This window comes from Callionymus lyra, chromosome 1 (assembly GCF_982586985.1).
Source record: "Callionymus lyra chromosome 1, fCalLyr1.hap1.1, whole genome shotgun sequence".
Classification (NCBI taxonomy): Eukaryota; Metazoa; Chordata; class Actinopteri; order Syngnathiformes; family Callionymidae; genus Callionymus; species Callionymus lyra.
In genome coordinates this window covers 5,380,834-5,400,116 of record NC_141818.1, presented here as the reverse complement: position 1 = coordinate 5,400,116, position 19,283 = coordinate 5,380,834, and the positions used below count along the sequence as shown (strand labels likewise).

The following is a 19,283-nucleotide window of genomic DNA, read 5'->3' as shown; positions in this document are numbered from 1 at the left end:
AGTATATTGCATGATTGTGACTGTGTGTATGTGAATGTGTAGTTGTATCAGTATATTGCATGTTTGTGTGTAGTTGTGTCAGTATATTGCAAGTTTGTAAATAATTGTGTGTTTGAGTGTAGCTGTGTCACTATATTTATTGCATGTTGTGAAGGTGTGTGAAGCTGTGTTAGTATACTAAATTGCATATTTGTGAAGGTGTGTGTTTGTGTGTAGCTGTGTTAGTATACTGTGTGGCATGTTTGTGGATGGGTTTGTGCGTGTAGCTTGTTTGTTAGTCGTTGTCTCAGTATTTTAGTGAGTGTTGTGAGTGTTTGTGTATATGTGTCAGTATTGTTGCATGTTTGTGAAGGTAGGCGTGTGTGTTCAAGGAGCTGTGTGTGTGATTGTGTTCAAGTGTGTGCTGTTCATTATTAAAGACAATATTTTTGTCTCGTCGTCTTCCTTTGCCGTGACGATAACAGCAGTTCCTCCTAAATACTCTAGAGGGCGTCAGCGAGTTTGATGGTCAGTACGTGTGTTTTTGAAGCCAAAAAGTCGAGGATTCATTCAACAACAAATAGGATTTTGAAGGTTTCAAAATATTTATTTCACAGGATGTTAGCTAAGTACCAGCATAGTAATAGCATTTTTAGCAATAGCATTTTTAGCGATAGCTTTCAAAACATAGTGTTTATAGCTGCAGCACCATCAGTGTTGGACAAGTAACTGACAGTAAAGTAATACATTACAGTAATGAATAAACGAAAAGGAGAAGAAAAAGGAAACAGATTAAGTTACATTATTAATTATTAAATAATATAATTATATTTGATTATTCATTCACAGTTCTTTTAAAGAGTATAGCTTTATTGAAAGCAGACGTAAAAACAATATTAATAATAATGAAATAGTAATTCATTAGTAACAGTAAAAAGAAAAGCAATATAAAAGTAGTGTAATGACTAATTATTTAACTATAGTCTTTATATAGTCAACTTTATAGTGTCTTGAGATAACTTCGTTATGATAAGACACTTTAAATAAAATTGAATTGAATTGAATTAATCATTTATACACAGTAATACTGTAATGTAAATAATTACTTTCAAATGAGAGTAATAGGTCATGAATAATGCATGACTTTAACCATCTGCTCTGAGGTTATACGACACTGAAGCCGCTTCAGAGTAGCAGGTTAACACTGGACTGAGATTGTTTATCCCCTTAACTTGTTTATCCCTTTAACTGATTTTGTAATCACTAAAAAAAAAACTGGTCCCGGTGTATCACACCAGCAGACGGATCTCGCTGACGTCTCGTCCATTCTTTCTCCGCACCTCTGACTATTGACAGAAAAAGGTGTAGCTGATCTCGCTGAGGCTGGCGTTCCGGGACCGTCCACTACCCACCGGGAGCACCAAGTGCATCCCCGGTGCGTTGAACGGCGACAGGGAGAACGTTCCCCCGGTTTTCAGTACCTTCTTGATCCAGTAAGGGTTGGCGGACGATTCCTTGAAATTCTCCATCTTTACCAACTGTGGAAAAGAAAACAAGACATTTTTTAACAATTTACAAAACAACTGAAGATTCCAAGGCAAATCTCAAAGGGAATCCGAGACATTCCATAGACATCTTGATCCAACTATGAGCTGTGATAGTAGGTGCACAGTATGTCCGTAGATCATGTTTGGAACATATCCTAATGCATATGTTCCACCTCCTGTTTGAACGTAGCCTGTTGGATTCAAGCGTATCATGTGATGCATACTTGTGTAACCAGGGAGGTTGTGGCCTAAAGAGACCTCAACCGTACATCAAGGCGTGTCAGAAGCTCCTTCTCCTCGGCCAAAATGAGCCGAATTTTTTTTTGTCACAAGACACAAAGACACAAAATAACTACCAAAAATTTGAAAAGAATCCAACCTGAATCTACCAGGAACCCAATTTCTTCCAGTCACATCAAATTCCAGATTTGCAACCCTCCTGGAGTGCCAAGAATTAGAAGCGGATCAGTCCTGAGACACATGGTTAGGAATACTTGAGACTGAGGCTAAAGAACATCTGGAAACTGTTTTTTCAAAGGTTTTATGAACTTATTAGATGGTCTTGACTGACCAGAAGTACTTGGTGCTGGACCAGTGATGGTCACAGAGCTTCACGGTGCCAGCATCATGAAGATGGGGTACTAGTAAAGGCCAGTAAAATGAGCTAGATTTCAGGAACTTTTCGGGTTTTTTAATAACACACTCTCTTCAGTGGTACAGTAAAGCCAAAAAAGCCGGAAGAGATCTAGAAACGGACTCCATGAATGGAAGGATTGTGACTGTTATTGAAAACAAGGATGACTAAATTGGTCACTAATTTGTATCTATTTGATTTTCTGTAATGTTTAGATAGGTATAGATTTTTTTTTAATTTATCCTTCTTTGGGAAATTAAGGCTCCAGTCACCACACAACATCCGGTGATAATAAACGACGTACATAGCTAATTAAAATTGTTAAATTTAGTTGCATAATAATCCTGCAAAAATTGATATTCTCCTAAGAAAACCAAAAACTAAATTTTACTTTATTAAAGGGCAAATAAACACAAATACACAGTTTATGATTCAAGATTATCGTGAATTATTTGTCAACACAAAATAAAGACATAAACTTTCTAATGAGATCTTGGTTGAGAATCAGAGGTGATCAAATATTCTTAAAATACTTGTGACCAGCTCCATGATGATGGGAGGGACTTGCAGGGAAATGTAACGCATCTGGTTTCACTCAAAGATTTCACAATTTCAAGAGTAAAATTCTTCTTGGTTCTCAGTGGAAGGAATGTTATAAAGTAAATAAAGTTTTAATATAATGTAGATCCGGCCACAGAACACACTCGGGAGATTCCTAACATGTGATGTATTTCCCGAAAGGAGCAGGAGGAGGTTTCAGCAAAGTCTGTACAACATAAAGTATCAATCTTAGCGCGTGTAGGAATCCAAACATCCTGATTTATCACCCCCTGCTGAGGTGCTGCTTGGCCGCTTCCCTTTCCTCCCCTTACACTCCCACAAGACTGTCCGACTGGGACCAAAGTAGATAATTTTACAGTTTTCTCACCGTTGGATTTGCGTCCTTGACCGTCAGCAAGTAGTAATTTGAAGAAGAACAATCATGGAAGTACAAGCAAATTGTACCCGGGCATCCCGTATTCTGATCGACGAGGATGGACGGCACTGTGGACGGATAAATAACATCCTTATCAATACCATGTGCATCAAACTCATGGTCCAGGCTTACTCGAAATCAAAGCAGATCCATGATGAGGAACAAAGATTACGCATGTCAAGAATAAGACAGAGACTTCCGCAAACAGAGACTTCCACAATTTGATACTCCCTGTTGAAGAAAATTGGGTAAAGATGAAATTTGACCGAGAGTGCTTGAAGATTTTGGCCTCTTATCTGATTGAGTTTCCCATTTTGTCGAAGCTTTCAACCGGAGATTGATTGACTTTTTTTAATGGCAGTTGCGCTATAACCACTTTCTGTATCCATTCAAACGACTCCTAATCCCATTACATCGAAGCCCTTCTAGTAGTTATCAGACAAAAAGTAAACTAGTGGACCCACTTCAAATACTAAATACAGCCAAAATAACAGATAAATTACATAACTTAATTTAAGTTATAGTTCACACAAAATTCACCCATTTTCTACTCACCCTCATGTCGACTAAGGGTTGGGATTATTTTCAGAGTAATCTGTTTCTTTTTATTGTTATGAACAAAAATACATGTTCATTTTAATGTAGCAACAAAACTTCCGAATACCTCCATACTTCTCGTCTGTAACATCCATCTTGTGTTGAAGCCTCTGCGAGAAATATTGTCGTAAAAGATTAAATAAATCTATATTTTACCCTCGTTTGTGGCAGAGGTTCAAAGAAAAACAAGCGTTTTTAAGTATATTTTTGGACGAAGATGAAAACGAAGACAACTTCGCTACATTAAAATGGATACATTTTTGTCTATAACTCTGAGAAGGAGCAGATTACTCTGAAAATAATCCCATCCCTTATTTTCAACATAAGGGTGAGTAGAAAATAGATAATTTTTTTTACATTTGGCCAAGTTTGGCCTCTTGACAGCTTGAGTTTACAATTTTTTCTACTCATGTTATCTAACATTCTAACGGACGTGTAGCCGGAGATTAATAATATCTTTCTATCGCGGTTGCGCTATAACCACTTTCTGTCTCCATTCAAACACCATCTAATCCAGCAAAGCCCTTCCAGTAGTTATCGGACAAAAAATGTATTCTAGTAGACCTGCTTCTAATAGATAACATAGCAGATACAACACAGAACTTATTTAAACATTTGAACTGCTTTTTGATTACTGCCAATGGCCGCGGAGTCAACTTGAAGTGCTGCAAATACTAATGTTAAACTAGAGTTATTATCTGAAGCTAGTAACTAAGTAAGAAATAGTTATTTTTGGACCAGGGTCACGAAGCGCTTTAACCATCCAAAAACAATACACAGTTAAAACTATAGACCGTGGCGAGACACATAAGACAAACACAGGAGTCCCAGAAAAACGGGGAAAAGCACCCTGGTCCACTCACAATAAGTGGGATTCCGTGTAGCAGTACTTTATTTATTTAGTTATTTACGAACATTTTAAACCTTACATACGCTAAACAATTCTAACTTTAGACACCGGTGTAGCTTTACCTACTTTTTTAGGAGCTTTTAAAATGTCTTACCGTCCTGTCCTCCGTTCTGGGAATCCTCCAGCAACAAATAAGGTGACCCATTCATGTCCTTGCGCATCCTGAGGTACCGTCCACCTATGGCCTTGATCTGGCAGCTGATTAAGACCATGTTGTCGCCTGAGCAAAGACACAGAAGACGATCAGTTGTCTCGCCTCCATTTTTACTGACGTCTAACCACTTTTTCCTGGAACACTGACGACTGTCGGGTTAAACCTTCAACCTCTTACTATAACAAGGAGTGCCAAAGTAAGTAGAACAATTTAAATCATACATAAGTGAGTTTTGTACTTATATATGGTTTAAAACATTAGTACATTTGTAAATAAATATACTGCGTAGCCTTCCGGAGTAATACTTTAGTGACTCAGCTTCGTAATTCACCAACATACTGAGATATTTCTGAGCCCTGTGTACCACATAGACTCTGTAACGGTACACAAGGCGAAACAATTGTACTTCATTTGTTTCTACTGCTTCCTAAAAATGTTTTGTCTAAGAAAGTAGAATACTGTATTAACTACAAATACAATTGTTTTTTCCCCATGACAACAAAACGACTGCTTCTTTTACTACAACTATGTTTCAGAACTTGCAACACATTCTGTCGTTACTAAAACAACTACAATCCTAACTACTACTCTTCTCATTATGATACTTTTAACACTGTTACTACTACTTGCGATGACAGAAATAACTTCTGTGTTGAAATCTACTGTCCAACTTTTTCTCTGTTCTAGAAATAACTACTACGACGTGTGTCACTGCAACAACTATTTTATCTCAACGAGTACCTTAAAATATGTCGGTCAATTTCTGTCACAGTTTTGCTCACTACTTTAACTTCTTCTTTATCGATGACTACTTCTCTTGTTACTACAATAACTTATTAAAACAGCTATAACTACGGACATGTTGCTAGAGTTTAGAGAGTTAAAAGTTTTGCTTCACTCAACATAATCAGGTATTTTTTAAACCAAAACTGCTGAGAACTATTTCATAAGATACAGACCACACAACTAGTACGTTTTTCAACACTTCTACCAGTACTTTGTGTGACACCTGTGCACCTTCAGAGATGCTACTGTATTCCAGCTCAGTCCTCTTTTGAGACGCCTTAACTTTATTCAAGAAAAATACAGAGAAATGTTAACTTCTGAAAAATTTTACACACACATGTGATGTTTTTTTTGAGAAAGGGAAACAATTGATGAAAGAATATAAAATGCACAATGACTGTCTTTATGTATTACAAATACATTCCCTCCATTTAAATGATAAAATAAACGATGCATAAAGTTAAGTTAAAACACAATCTGTATAGAAGTTTAGTTTCTCTGTACACCAAAGCGAGCTGCAAATAAATATATCAACTTTTTCTTATGTGTTAATATAATATTTGAAGGAAGTCAATAAAACTACATTCAAAAGCCTGATATCAACTGCTTAGGAAATAAAAGCAACAATACTGGACTATATTAATTTAAATCCTAATAAAAAAAAAAGACTTTTAGGCTTAAGTCCCATTCGTTTTAAAAGCTTCGTTGCCATCCTCCACATGTCACTGGAGAAAGAATATCGAGACTCACCGTGTCGTGGAGATGAAGCGAGTGTCGTCGGACCTGCAGCCGCAGCCGTTTAAATTGATTCAAATGCGCATGCGCATGAGTTTCCACGGCGCGTCCAACACGTGTGACGTAAGATCTCAGACACAGTCCGCCGCACACTGTCGTCATGCACTTCTGGAGAAATGTGGAGAAGAAGAAATGTGTGCACCGTTACTGACTCATGTGTCTAATGCTTTCCTCCACTCAGCTGATCCGTGCAGCTGATCCAGAGTCTGTTCTCAGGGGACTTGATTTCTGCACCACTGTTGACACGTTCAGTGGTGACGAGAATTTAACAGCAGATGTTGGAAAAAGTCGATTAATCGACATTGACGTAATGTGTGTGTGTGTGTGTCTGTGTTGGTGTGATGTGTGTGTGTTTCTGTGTTGGTGTGATGTGTGTGTGTTTCTGTGTTGGTGTGCTGTGTGTGTGTTTCAGTGTTAGTGTGATGTGTGTGTGTTTCTGTGTTGGTGTGATGTGTGTGTGTTTCAGTGTTGGTGTGATGTGTGTGTGTTTCAGTGTTAGTGTGATGTGTGTGTGTTTCAGTGTTAGTGTGATGTGTGTGTGTTTCAGTGTTAGTGTGATGTGTGTGTGTTTCTGTGTTGGTGTGATGTGTGTGTGTTTCAGTGTTGGTGTGATGTGTGTGTGTTTCAGTGTTAGTGTGATGTGTGTGTGTTTCAGTGTTAGTGTGATGTGTGTGTGTTTCTGTGTTGGTGTGATGTGTGTGTGTTTCTGTGTTGGTGTGATGTGTGTGTGTTTCAGTGTTAGTGTGATGTGTGTGTGTTTCTGTGTTGGTGTGATGTGTGTGTGTTTCAGTGTTGGTGTGATGTGTGTGTGTTTCAGTGTTAGTGTGATGTGTGTGTGTTTCTGTGTTGGTGTGATGTGTGTGTGTTTCAGTGTTGGTGTGATGTGTGTGTGTTTCAGTGTTAGTGTGATGTGTGTGTGTTTCAGTGTTGGTGTGATGTGTGTGTGTTTCTGTGTCGGTGTGATGTGTGTGTGTTTCAGTGTTAGTGTGATGTGTGTGTGTTTTTGTGTTGGTGTGATGTGTGTGTGTTTCTGTGTCGGTGTGATGTGTGTGTGTTTCAGTGTTAGTGTGATGTGTGTGTGTTTCTGTGTTGGTGTGATGTGTGTGTGTTTCAGTGTTGGTGTGATGTGTGTGTGTTTCTGTGTTGGTGTGATGTGTGTGTGTTTCTGTGTCGGTGTGATGTGTGTGTGTTTCAGTGTTAGTGTGATGTGTGTGTGTTTCTGTGTTGGTGTGATGTGTGTGTGTTTCAGTGTTGGTGTGATGTGTGTGTGTTTCTGTGTTGGTGTGATGTGTGTGTGTTTCAGTGTTGGTGTGATGTGTGTGTGTTTCAGTGTTGGTGTGATGTGTGTGTGTTTCTGTGTTGGTGTGATGTGTGTGTGTTTCAGTGTTGGTGTGATGTGTGTGTGTTTCTGTGTTGGTGTGATGTGTGTGTGTTTCAGTGTTGGTGTGATGTGTATGTGTTTCTGTGTTGGTGTGATGTGTTTCTGTGTTGGTGTGATGTGTTTCTGTGTTGGTGTGATGTGTGTTTGTTTCAGTGTTGGTGTGATGCATGTGTGTTTCTGTGTTGGTGTGATGTGTGTGTGTTTCAGTGTTGGTGTGATGTGTGTGTGTTTCAGTGTTAGTGTGATGTGTGTGTGTTGGTGTGATGTGTGTGTGTTTCAGTGTTGGTGTGATGTGTGTGTGTTTCAGCGTTAGTGTGATGTGTGTGTGTTTCAGTGTTAGTGTGATGTGTGTGTGTTTCAGTGTTGGTGTGATGTGTGTGTCTTTCAGTGTTAGTGTGATGTGTGTGTGTTTCTGTGTTGGTGTGATGTGTGTTTCAGTGTTGGTGTGATGTGTGTGTGTTTCAGTGTTAGTGTGATGTGTGTGTGTTTCTGTGTTGGTGTGATGTGTGTGTGTTTCTGTGTTGGTGTGATGTGTGTGTGTTTCTGTGTTGGTGTGATGTGTGTGTGTTTCAGTGTTGGTGTGATGTGTGTGTTTCAGTGTTGGTGTGATGTGTGTCTTCCCGTGTTGGTGTGATGTGTGTGTGTTTTTGTGTTGGTGTGATGTGTGTGTGTTTCTGTGTTGGTGTGCTGTGTGTGTGTTTCTGTGTTGGTGTGATGTGTGTGTGTTTCAGTGTTGGTGTGAACATTATTTCTCTCCCGGAGCCCCAGGGATCCACCTCCAGAGCTGCTGCTGATCCAGGATCTTCACCACGTCATCAGATCCCGAGTTCTCTCCAGCACCCCCATGGACCCTCCTACACTCTCCTCTTTTCTCTCACTATATCCTCCCTCACTCCTCTCCTTATCCATCTGTCTAGCCCCCCATCCTTCCTCCCAGCCGGTCAAAGCGGCAGGCCGTCAACAATGAGTCTGGTTCCGCTCGAGGTTTCTGCCTTCTAAAAGGAAGTCCTTTCCTCGCCATTGCTCACTGTACAGTGTTTTGTTTCTTGCTCTTTGTTGAATTGCTTGGATCTATTTTTCCTTCATCAACTTTAGTCTTATTTCAACTGTATAGTGTCTTGAGATAACTTTGTTATGATAAGACACTTTAAATAAAATTGAATTGAAATTGAATTGATGTGTTTCAGTGTTGGTGTGATGTGTGTCTTCCCGTGTTGGGGTGATGTGTGTGTGTTTTTGTGTTGGGGTGACGTATGCGTCTTCCCGTGTTGGGGTGATGAGTGTGTGTTTTTGTGTTGGGGTGACGTGACAAAACTTTCACATCTGGTTGTTATCACTAAAACAACAGAGTAACCTCCCAGTGACTCACGGTGCTGCACACGTCTTACGGTGATCAGAAGTTCTTGGCCACCTGATGACCTGCGTCATTATAGTCCACTCTGAGATGATCCGTGAAAGTGGAAGCACGTTTTCTCTACTCCCTGTTGGGATTGTATCTTCAACATCTGCAGTACTCAAGACCACTACAGTTGTATTTATTCAGAAAAAGGAAGACACCCACACTGTTCAGCCAACACCAAAAATAGATTTAGAACTTTAAATATAACGCAGCGTGGAGTTCCTCAACAGCTGGCCGGTTCATCCGGAGGTCTGTCCTCGTATATGAGCTGCACAGTCACTCTGTCCTCCAGGGCTTCGTTCTCTCTGTAGACGTACAGTCGGTCCTGGTGGTCCTGGAGCGGGTCGCTCTCCTCCGCCAGGGCGTCGCTGAAGGAGGACACGCACGGGTCGTGGTCCTGGAGGGCGGCGGGGTACCGCCCGGACGCCCCCTCGATGCGCACCGAGCGCCGCACCGGGGTGAAGAAGCGGACTTCCTGACCGTCGACCCGGATCGGCTCCTTCTGCTGGCTCGGAGGACACTGGCTGGAAGGGGAACAGGAGGGTTTAGAAGATGGTCCTGGACCTTCACACAACCTCTCGTAGAGGCGAGTTCACACCAAACACCACTGGGGTGTATTTCTGCTGGAGGTGCAAGAAAACATTGATACACTTAAATATCACAAATGTTCCTCCCGACAACACTGTAGGACTGAGGACGAGAGGATACGGCCGACTCCAGCAGCTTAAAAAAGATGATGTTTGGAAATGTTTCGTCTCCTAATCCCTACAGTGACTTCACGTGTGGATCTGCAACGTACCCAGGAGTGGCGGTGATCTTGAACTTGACCACGGAGGAGTTGCCCCTCTCCCCGTAGATGCGGGCCCCGACTGCTTTCGGAGGGGTCACCATGGGGTCATCGCTTTTGCTGTGCTCCTCGTCTGCCTCTGTAAAAGGCAACAAGGATTCGTTGGTCCACCGTCAAGATGGTCTGATGCTGGGATCTTGTTTGAAGGTGAAAACTCACCTTTCCTCTCGTCCCTTTTCTTCAGGATGTCAAACACCACCTTCCTCAGCTCGTCCACAGGCTTCAGAGAAGAACGACGGGAATCAGACAAACCATCACGGGAACTTCTCCACGCGTGAACACACGTACCTCCAGCACCAGGCCCACGGCCTCCTCGAACATGGGCAGCACGTCCAGGTTCCCGTCCAGCTCCATCAGCAGGGCCCGGCAGACCCAGAACTTGGCAAATTTCTGGGATACCGCTGGAAGACGATGAATGATCTCCTTCACCCGGTCGGGGCAGCAACCCTGGAGAAAGACGGCAGTTCTTCATCGTGCCAGGAGAATTACTCAGCAGTCGCTTATTTTGGGAGCCTCTGATGAGGCTTCGTGGAAATGATTGCATTTGTAAATACTGCACGATTGGCACTTGAAAAGCTGCACAAAAATCTTGTTTTACATTCTTCTTAAACTGGACTATGTTCTCACCAAGACTTTACTGGAATTAGAAAGTGCATTTCCTCCTATTCAGCTTTGCCAGCGATTTTGTTTTTTACTTCTCCATTTCTCCAATGTTGCCCTGTGACCCAGCAGATGTGAACCAAGCCTGAGTGAAGAACTTCATCCAACCTTTCTTATTATAACCACAATAAACTTCTGCTGCTCGTGACTCAGGTCTCAGCTCGATGTGTGGATTTCGACTTTGATTGACAGACCTCTCTCAGCAGCTTGATGCAGTCGGCCAGGGATCCGTCGACGGCCGAGATGACGCCGTGCACCTCCTCCTCCTCCTTCATCGTTGCCCAGAAGGACTCGGGCGCCGCCAAGGTGCGCCTGACTCTGGCTGGTTTGGCGTGCATGGACGGGCGCTTGTAGGAGATGCCCCGGGCCTCACGCCACTCCTGCAGCTTCCTGCTGAAGGTGGAGAACAAGTTCACGTCTGTCGTTTTTGATTCATGCCCAGGACACCAGTCACAAGTCAAGCGTGAAACTTCCACTCAAAGTTGAAATGTCGTAGATTCACGGATTATCTCTATTCCTACTCTCAACACATCTCCTACTCTCTAAAATCAACAATTAACCTCTAAATATTCACAGCGTTTGTCCGTTTTTTTTTGTTGCAATTACACCTCTGGCAGCTAGATGGCAGCAGTCGATACGTCCTCCGCAGCTGAAGAAAAAATGAAATCCCGCGATGACTGAGGACGAGAGGATACACTTGAATCCAGCAGCTTTTAAAGCTGATGTTTGGACATACTTTGGTTTCAAAACAAATTAAATCAGTTACGACTTAGTCAAGAGTCATGTGGTCTGTAAATTCTGCAACACCAGAGTCAAGTACTTGAGAATACTACAAATATATCCTTGTTACTACAGTATCTCCATAGATTTCCTCTGCACCTTCTTGCCAACTGCACATTGTTCACCAACATCTCTTGGACTTTCTAATTTAATTTTTACTTATTAGCAACTCCCTTAGCTTGTGCCAATGATGTGTTCAATGACGTCGGGACTACATTGGTGTGTTCAAGAGCGTAGTTTATAAGTAAACTCTAAACACTCCATTACTGAAAGTATATCACTTCAACGAACACACAGAAAACACAAGGACTTTTCAACAATAGCAATTTGCAAAATGTGTACGAACCAATGCCGCGGAGGTCAAACAGCGAAATATCACTAATTAAATGTTATTAATTTACTTTCAGTTTATTTTCATGATGTAAGCGTTTGTGTGATCCAAGATCAAAACAAATAATGTGTGTGTTTTAGTAGGCAGGGAGGGAAAAGATAAAGGACAAAAGGCCATCATCGTCAGCCACAAACATTACACCCTTAGTAACTGTCTAAGAATCCTGGGTGGAAACACACACCCAGAATTCCTGGGAAACCTCGGTTTAGATAAAGGAAGGTAGAAGGATGGAAGACAATTCACTGCCGACTCGTGGTTGTCACCGTTTTGTTTTGAAATCTAATGAGTGCGTCAAGTTGTCCAAGAACATCACGGAGCATCTTTGTGTTAATGGCTACATTTGAACAAAGCCCGTAGTCGGGTAAAGATACCCACATGAGCACCACATCCACGAGTGTTCCACCTACATTCTCTCCGTCTGCACGGTGCTGCCGTTGCTCCCCGTAGGAACCGCCTGGGCTGCAGGACTCGCCTTCGCTCTGTTGGCGGCGAACGGTTTCCCCGTCGTGGTCGAACCGTTTTTCCTCTCAGCTGCCGCCACTTGTGGAGGAGCTCTGGCGGGCGCCAGCGGTTTCTTGCTCCCTGCGTCGACGCGTGGCTTTGGTCGACCTCTCTGCTCGACGGGCGCACAGGTGAAGGTCGACCGAGAAGCGGGTCGGCCGGTCGGCATCAGGCCCGTCCTAGAGGGGGCGCTCTTGAGCTGAGGATTTCTGCTACTGACGGTTTCAGATCTGGGCTTTTTAGGGTCATTTAGGGGGTGACTGACTTTGCTGCCGACTAGCGTTCTCTGTGAGGTCGACTTGGGTTTGCTGGCCGGCTGACTCACTTGAGGTCTCTGCCAGAGTGGTCGGGTCTGACCCTGGGGTCTACCCGCGGGACGGGGTGCCTCCGTCTTACTGGCCAGAGCTGTAGAGGAACTTTTGCTCAGAGGGAGCGTTGAGCTTCTTCCTGGTCGCTGTTGGCCGGCCGCCGACTTGTCGCCGCGGACCGTCGATTTCTCGCCGCGAATCACCGATTTCTCACCACGGACCGCCGGCTTCTCACCACGGACCGCCGGCTTCTCACCACGGACCGCCGGCTTCTCACCACGGACCGCCGGCTTCTCACCGCGGACCGTTGGCTTCTCACCACGGACCGCCGACTTCTCACCACGGACCGCCGGCTTCTCACCACGGACCGCCGACTTGTCGCCGCGAACCGCCGACTTGTCGCCGCGAACCGCCGCTGTCGCGATCGTCCTTCTGTTCTGGGGTACAATGAGAGCGGGCGTCAACCCGGTCCTCGTCGTCACGATAGGCCCCAGATTTATCCGGGAAGTTAAAGGGATCGGTGGTCTGTGCGACTCCACGACGACTCGCGGCGGAATCTTCCACTGGGTGGGAACGGAGGAAGTTCTCGGGAGTGTCTTGTTTTTGGGAGCGTCGACTCTGACGACTTTCTGCTGCTGGCCCGCTGCGCTGCTCCGCACTGATAACACGGGCCTCCAGCACACGACTTTCTTGGACTCAGTAACTGACGATGGAGCTTCGTTTTCTTTGCCTCTCGTGATCTGTGGGAGAGAAAAATGAACAAAACGGATAATGTCATGTGCAGTGACATGAATCTTTCTCATTGATTAATGAAATATTTATACTACAGAAAAAGTTATTTATAATTTCACAGGAAAAGGGAAAAAACATATTTTAGCACCTGTGAAAGTGAGGCCCTCGAACAGATAAATAACTTGATGTGCCAAAGAAAACAACGTCGTTCCAAAGATCATAGAAACATGTTGAGACGATGTAACTGGAGAGTCTTTCTCCCGGAACGGCGTCACTAGGCACTTGTTTATCTCCGAACCTTTACGCTACATTTTGCCTTTCGACCCATTTGAAGACGATGCTCTCAACTCTTTTTTCATCAACATACAACGAAGCTTACTTAAGTTTTACTGAAACATTCTGTGCGGCGTGTACAATATACAGTCTAAATACGTAAAGCGATTTCATAGATAGATATAAGATTATTGTTTATTGGGGCGCACTGTCTTTTTTCTAGAATTAAAAGAATTTTAAGTGCACCTACTAAATAACACTGCACTTTGTCCTCCAATATAATATTTCATCTTTTAATATGGATTAAGTTCCTAGCTAAATAAAAATTCATATTTCTTCAGGGTTGAAAGTAAAGTATGTAGCTGCACTACGGTAGATGGCGCCAAAAAAATCCAAGTTTTTTTTTCAATCAAATACTTTAGTTTTGATTTGTCTTCCAAATTTCCGGCAGTAGCAGTAGCACCCTCGACACCTTCTGCACGTCACTATGTCGGCGCAGAAGAGTAACCATAGCAACAGGCTCCTCTCCACGCACTGCAGAGCCGAACACTTTAAGTCAACCCTTGTTCCTTCTGCCATAAGATGCTACAACAGATCCGTCTCTCCTGCACTTTTACATTTTGTTGGCAACTTTTGAACGATGTATTTTTGTACGTTTTGCATTTATACGTTTATTTGATCGTTTCACATGTATGTGTGGATGTTTGTTTGTATGGATGTGTTTGCTGTTTGACAACAGAAGAACTCTTTCTGGGGATCAATAATCCATCCATTTAGTTGTTGTTTTTAACTATACAGTTTTCTTCAAAAAAAAATTTAAAATTATGTAAGACTTACATTTTTAAAAACAATTAACTGTTCACATGAGACGTGTTCAGACGAACTACCACAGAGAGAATGTGTACGAGTACAAACTTACCTGCTTGGCATTCTTGAGAGGCTTCCGGGCTTCACCTGGCAGAGACCTGAGGAAATGAAAACATGAGTCAACAGTTCAACAACACAACTCAGTGTGTCCTCGTCCCACCGTGCACTGGAGCCTTTAGCAGCCAGATGTTCCATCATTTTACGTCGCCGCACCTCTGTGGAAACAGGAATACAAACGTTTCATTCCAAGACGAGATTTGACGACTGCCTTTCAAAATATCGCACTTTCGTTAATCGTATGCGCATTAACAGTATAAATGTAAAGTCGTTCAGTTGCAGAGTTCACAAGAGAGAGGAAAATAATTGGTTCCTACAGCCCGTTAAACAAAAGACTATTAAGAACTTTTTGAATGCTATTTAGTTTGTTTTAAATTGTGATTCAATAAAAATGGGAATAGACACAAACAAATACCACAATATTACTGAGGCAAGTATGACTCTGGAAAAGTAATTACCCAAGGTACAACATGCTTATTGAACATGTAAAAACAAATGTTGGTTGAATTTAAACCTTCAACTAGAAAAGAGTGCATCTCCGGACGAAAATGCAGTGTGAATGCTGACAGCATTCACACAATTGGTAGTGCCGGAAGTAGTAGTAGTGGAAGTAGTATTTGAAGTAGTAGTAGTGGAATCAGTAGAAGTGGAACTGGTAGTGGAAGAAGTAGTTGGATTAGTAGTAGTGGAATTAGTAGTCGAAGTAGTAGTTGAAGTAGAAGTAGTGGAAGTAGTATTTGAAGTAGTATTTGAAGTAGTAGTTGTGGAAGTAGTAGTAGTGGAATTAGTAGTAGAAGTAGTAGGTTACAGTGGAAGGAGTTGAATGTTGAGTTGAAGAGTTTCCCAATTGAAATGAAAAGGGGAAAAGGGTAGAAAAAGAGGAATAAAATAAATAATGGAAGAGATAAAAGAGAACTTTTCCACAGACTACACACCAACTATATCTAAACAAAGAGAAAAACTCAAATTTCATGTCACCTCTGGGTTTTGAACCCAGGACCTAAGTCATCAAGAGTGAGGTTCATACCACTAGACCAGGGGTGGGCAAACTCGGTCGAGGGCCGCAGGGTGTGCAGTTTTTTGTTCCAGCCGATCGAGCATTCTCATTTTAACCAATGAGGTTTCAGCTGAAACAAGCAACACCTGACTGTTAATCAACTGATTACACTCCTTAGACACCTGATTGGTCAAAAGTTTTAACTCAAGTTTTACTATAATTATAACTATAAGTTTAACTATTGAGTAGTGGAAGAGTGAAAGAGTGGAAGAGTGAAAGAGTGAAGGAGTGAAGAGTCAAAAAGTGGAGGAGTATAAGTACAAGATAAGTATAAGTATAAGTAAAACTATTAGTATAAATATAAGTATAACTATAAGCATAAGTATAAGGCAGTAGTAGTGGAATTAGTAGTGGAAAGTATCACAGATTGAAGTGGAAGGAGTCGAAACATGAGTTGAAGAGTTTCCCCATTGAATTGAATGGGGGGAAAAAAGGGTAGAAAAAGTGGAATAAAAGAAAGAGGGGAAGAGATAAAAGAGAGGTAGAACATAGCCTGAAAGAAGGGTACGAGCTGAATTGATAAAAGTTTGAACGGTTCAAATCGGATTAAATTTGTGGAAGTAGAAGTGGCACAAATTTGGGCAGAAGAAGTAAGAGGAACTAGAAAGAGTGCATTTCCGGAAGAAAATGCAGTGTGAATGCTGAGCTGTGGAAGTAGTAGCTGAAGTAGAAGCAGTAGAACAGTAACAGTAAGTTATTAGAAAAAGTAATAGTAGTAGTAGCAAAGGTAGTAGAAGTAGTAGTGGAAGTATTAGTGGAATAAGTAGTTAAAGTAGAAGAAGTAGAAAATTAAAAGTAGTAGTAGAATTAGTTGTAAAATTAGAAGTAGTAGTAGTAGAAGTAGTAGTTGAAGTAGTAGTGGAAGTAGAAGTAGTAGTAGTATTGGAAGTAGAAGTAAAAGTAGAAGTAGTAGGTCAAAGTGGAAGGAGTCGAAACATATATTGAAGATTTTCCCCATTGAAATAAATGGGGTAGAAAAAGAGGAATAAAAGAAAGAGGGGAAGAGATAAAAGAAAGATAGAACATAGCCCGCATTTCAGAAACGAGCTGAATTGATAAAAGTTTGAACGGTTCAAATCCGATAAAATTTGTGGGAGCAGAAGCGGAACAAAGTTTAGGTCAGAAGAAAACAGGATCTCAATTGTGTGAATGCTTCCCAGCATTCACACAATTATTGCTCAAAGCAAAAAAATCTCTTTCCGAAGTGTCATGACATGAATTGTGTAAAAGTGCGTCTGCTTTTTTGTTAGTTCAGCATAAATCTCTAAAATGTTTTTTTTAATTTCAATAAAAAAATATTAACTGATATTTTAAGATTTGAAACTAACATACAATCTTACCTATATTTGTTGACATTTTTAAGACTTTCAAAAAACTGATTCAAGATATTTTAATGCCAATAAAGGCCTCGCTTTTAGATGATTTAATGCCTCTGAAGACGGATCCACAAGAACCTTGTTAGAAAGTGAGCTGTGAAGATTTGTTTTACTCAAACAGTCCAACCATTCCTGATCAAATACTCTGTACATCACACTTGATAGAAAAAAATTCAAGTCCAAAACTGAAGTTGTATAAATGTTGTGGTAGATGGATCGACGATACAGAATCTTCCTCCGGACGTTCAACTTCTTCCACGAGTATCGTCTTAATCCACATTTGACTTGAAGGAAGCGGAGGAAGTTCTCGACTTTGGACAGTTCTTGGCTGATAACTCTTGACTGGCAGACAACCTCAAATCCTCTTCAAATTCCACTTGGCAAATGTGCAAATAAAGATTGATAAACCTTTATTCTTCCCACTTTGGGGACTGTTTCCTTCAACTGAGAAAAATCTTTAAACTTAGGAAAATTATGTCACAACATGATCTGGAGATTATTATCTATGCGTTTGTTTCTTCTTGTTTAGACTATTGTAACAGTTAGTTTTGTTGTCTAAACAAGAAGGATCTGTCTCACCTGCAGTTCATACAAAACTCTGCAGCGAGAATTCTGACCTGCTCTAGTAGAAGAACTCACATTTCTCTGATCCTTAAAACCCTTATTAGATCACAATAACGATTAAAAACACAAACACGTTGTATTAAGAAATACAGTACACATAATAAAAATGATAATAAACAATAGAAAATAATAGAATACAACAAATGTAATGCAATAAAGAGCGAATCACATTTAATACAATTCTTTAAATCCTCATAAATTCAGCCTGAACAACTGTCAAGCAAATAGTGTCGTTTTTGTTTTTATTATTTATAATTAGTTTAACAGAAACGTTGCAGGTTTCTATTCCATATTTATGTCACACTGTCCTGAACCTTTACATTATATTAAAAATAAAAAAGGGGTTCTTATTATTAACTGTAATTATATTTATATCTGGTATCTTGGTAGTTTCTGTTGCACAACGGAAACAAAAATTGCTGCCATCTTGTTGATATAAACAGACACTTAAACATGTGTTTCAAACTTTTGGAATATCGGCTTCGTTCTCTACCATCTTAAATAGAACAAAACGATTTATTGTTGTTGTTTTTTACTTGAAATATGACTTTATGAACACGTTGTTTGGACGCGAGGCGTTAGTCAGCGAAACACGGAGATGTAGCTTCTAAGCTAACACATTAGCTTCACGGCTTCATCGACCTGCTACCATCAAAAAGTGTCCTGACCTTTTCGTGTCGTTACCGTCACTTCTGCCTCCATTCTGTTCAATGTTATTATCGATAACAAGAGTCGATCAGCGACAACAAACGAGTTCGCGCGCTAACATTTCGAATGAACGCAAGTCAACAGTTTGAATCGCCGCGTCTGGAGCTCGCGCTGTGATTGGTTGGTGCTCGTCATGACGCGTTCACTGCTTCCGGTGGAAAAAAAAAAATCAACTTCCTCGGGAGTTTGGAGTTGATTGTTGTTGTTTTTTATCACCGACGCTTTTGTTTGAGTTAAATAACACAAACAAACATGATACTGATCATTAAAAAAATTATATTTTTAAACTAAATATTTTTTAAATCTTGTCATGATTCGAAATATAATTTTTGTTTTTGTTCTATTTTATTTTTGATTCCATACGGAATGTTTTCAAAAAACCTCTAACACTGCCCTCTTGTGGCTCTAACTACTACTACTACTACTACTAAGACTACTACTACTACTACTAATAATAATTGTTATTTAGCTTTAGTTTTAGAATGAGCATTAATAGCATAAGTATTATAATAATTGATAGTATTAGTATTATTAGTACGAGTGGTATTAGTATCATTTGTATTAGTATTAGTAGAAGTATCAATAATATTACAAGTGGTATTATTCGTTTTATTAGTTTTAGCAGTATCAATATTATTAGTAGTAGTATTATTTGTATTAATAGTTTTAGAATAATTAGTATTATTACTAGTGGTATTATTAGTATTAGTAATTTTAGTATTATCAATAATATTACTAGCGGTATTATTAGTTTTAGTATTTTTAGTAGTATCAATATTATTAGTAGTAGTATTATTGGTATTGCTAGTTTTAGAAGAACTAGTATTATTACTAGTGGTATCATTAGTATTAGTAGTTTTAGTATTATCAATAATATTACTAGCGGTATTATTATTTTTATTATTTTTAGTACTATCAATATTATTATTATTAGTATTATTGGT

General features: G+C 40.6%; 2 protein-coding genes across 3 annotated transcripts; both read right to left on the bottom strand.

Moving 5' to 3' along the window:
- Positions 1-565: 565 nt before the first annotated feature.
- On the bottom strand, positions 566-6,382 carry LOC148087574 (uncharacterized). The gene is made up of 4 exons (XM_087789471.1): positions 6,334-6,382; positions 4,738-4,863; positions 3,089-3,204; positions 566-1,517 (listed from the first exon to the last, which is right to left on the bottom strand). Exons 2-4 carry the CDS (start codon positions 4,853-4,855, stop codon positions 1,326-1,328), a joined length of 426 nt encoding a protein of 141 aa, XP_087645597.1. The 5' UTR covers positions 4,856-4,863; positions 6,334-6,382; the 3' UTR covers positions 566-1,325.
- Positions 6,383-9,298: 2,916 nt separating this feature from the next.
- Positions 9,299-18,410, bottom strand: ckap2l (cytoskeleton associated protein 2-like). 2 transcript variants are annotated; one of them, XM_087795335.1, is made up of 10 exons: positions 18,300-18,385; positions 15,602-15,701; positions 14,678-14,732; positions 14,570-14,615; positions 12,244-13,385; positions 10,860-11,058; positions 10,294-10,452; positions 10,165-10,225; positions 9,958-10,084; positions 9,299-9,682 (listed from the first exon to the last, which is right to left on the bottom strand). In XM_087795335.1, exons 3-10 carry the CDS (start codon positions 14,713-14,715, stop codon positions 9,382-9,384), a joined length of 2,073 nt encoding a protein of 690 aa, XP_087651461.1. In that variant the 5' UTR covers positions 14,716-14,732; positions 15,602-15,701; positions 18,300-18,385; the 3' UTR covers positions 9,299-9,381. The 2 variants fall into 2 exon arrangements, with proteins under 2 accessions (XP_087651461.1, XP_087651377.1); XM_087795251.1 differs by lacking the exon at positions 15,602-15,701 and having other exon boundaries at positions 18,300-18,410.
- Between the last annotated feature and the right edge of the window lie 873 nt (positions 18,411-19,283).

Bases quoted from the DNA above. Each gene is read 5' to 3' on its own strand.
- ckap2l (XM_087795251.1), bottom strand. From the start codon at position 18,333: ATGGAGGCAGAAGTGACGGTAACGACACGAAAAG. The intron at 11,059-12,243 runs GTAGGTGGAACA...CTCCACCTTCAG, and splicing joins ACCGTGCAGACGGAGAGAAT to CAGGAAGCTGCAGGAGTGGC. The intron at 10,226-10,293 runs GTACGTGTGTTC...TCTTCTCTGAAG, and splicing joins CCGTGGGCCTGGTGCTGGAG to CCTGTGGACGAGCTGAGGAA.
- LOC148087574 (XM_087789471.1), bottom strand. From the start codon at position 4,855: ATGGTCTTAATCAGCTGCCAGATCAAGGCCATAGGTGGACGGTACCTC. The intron at 3,205-4,737 runs GTAAGACATTTT...ATCCGTCCACAG, and splicing joins CCAGAACGGAGGACAGGACG to TGCCGTCCATCCTCGTCGAT. The intron at 1,518-3,088 runs GTGAGAAAACTG...TCTTTTCCACAG, and splicing joins TCAAGGACGCAAATCCAACG to TTGGTAAAGATGGAGAATTT.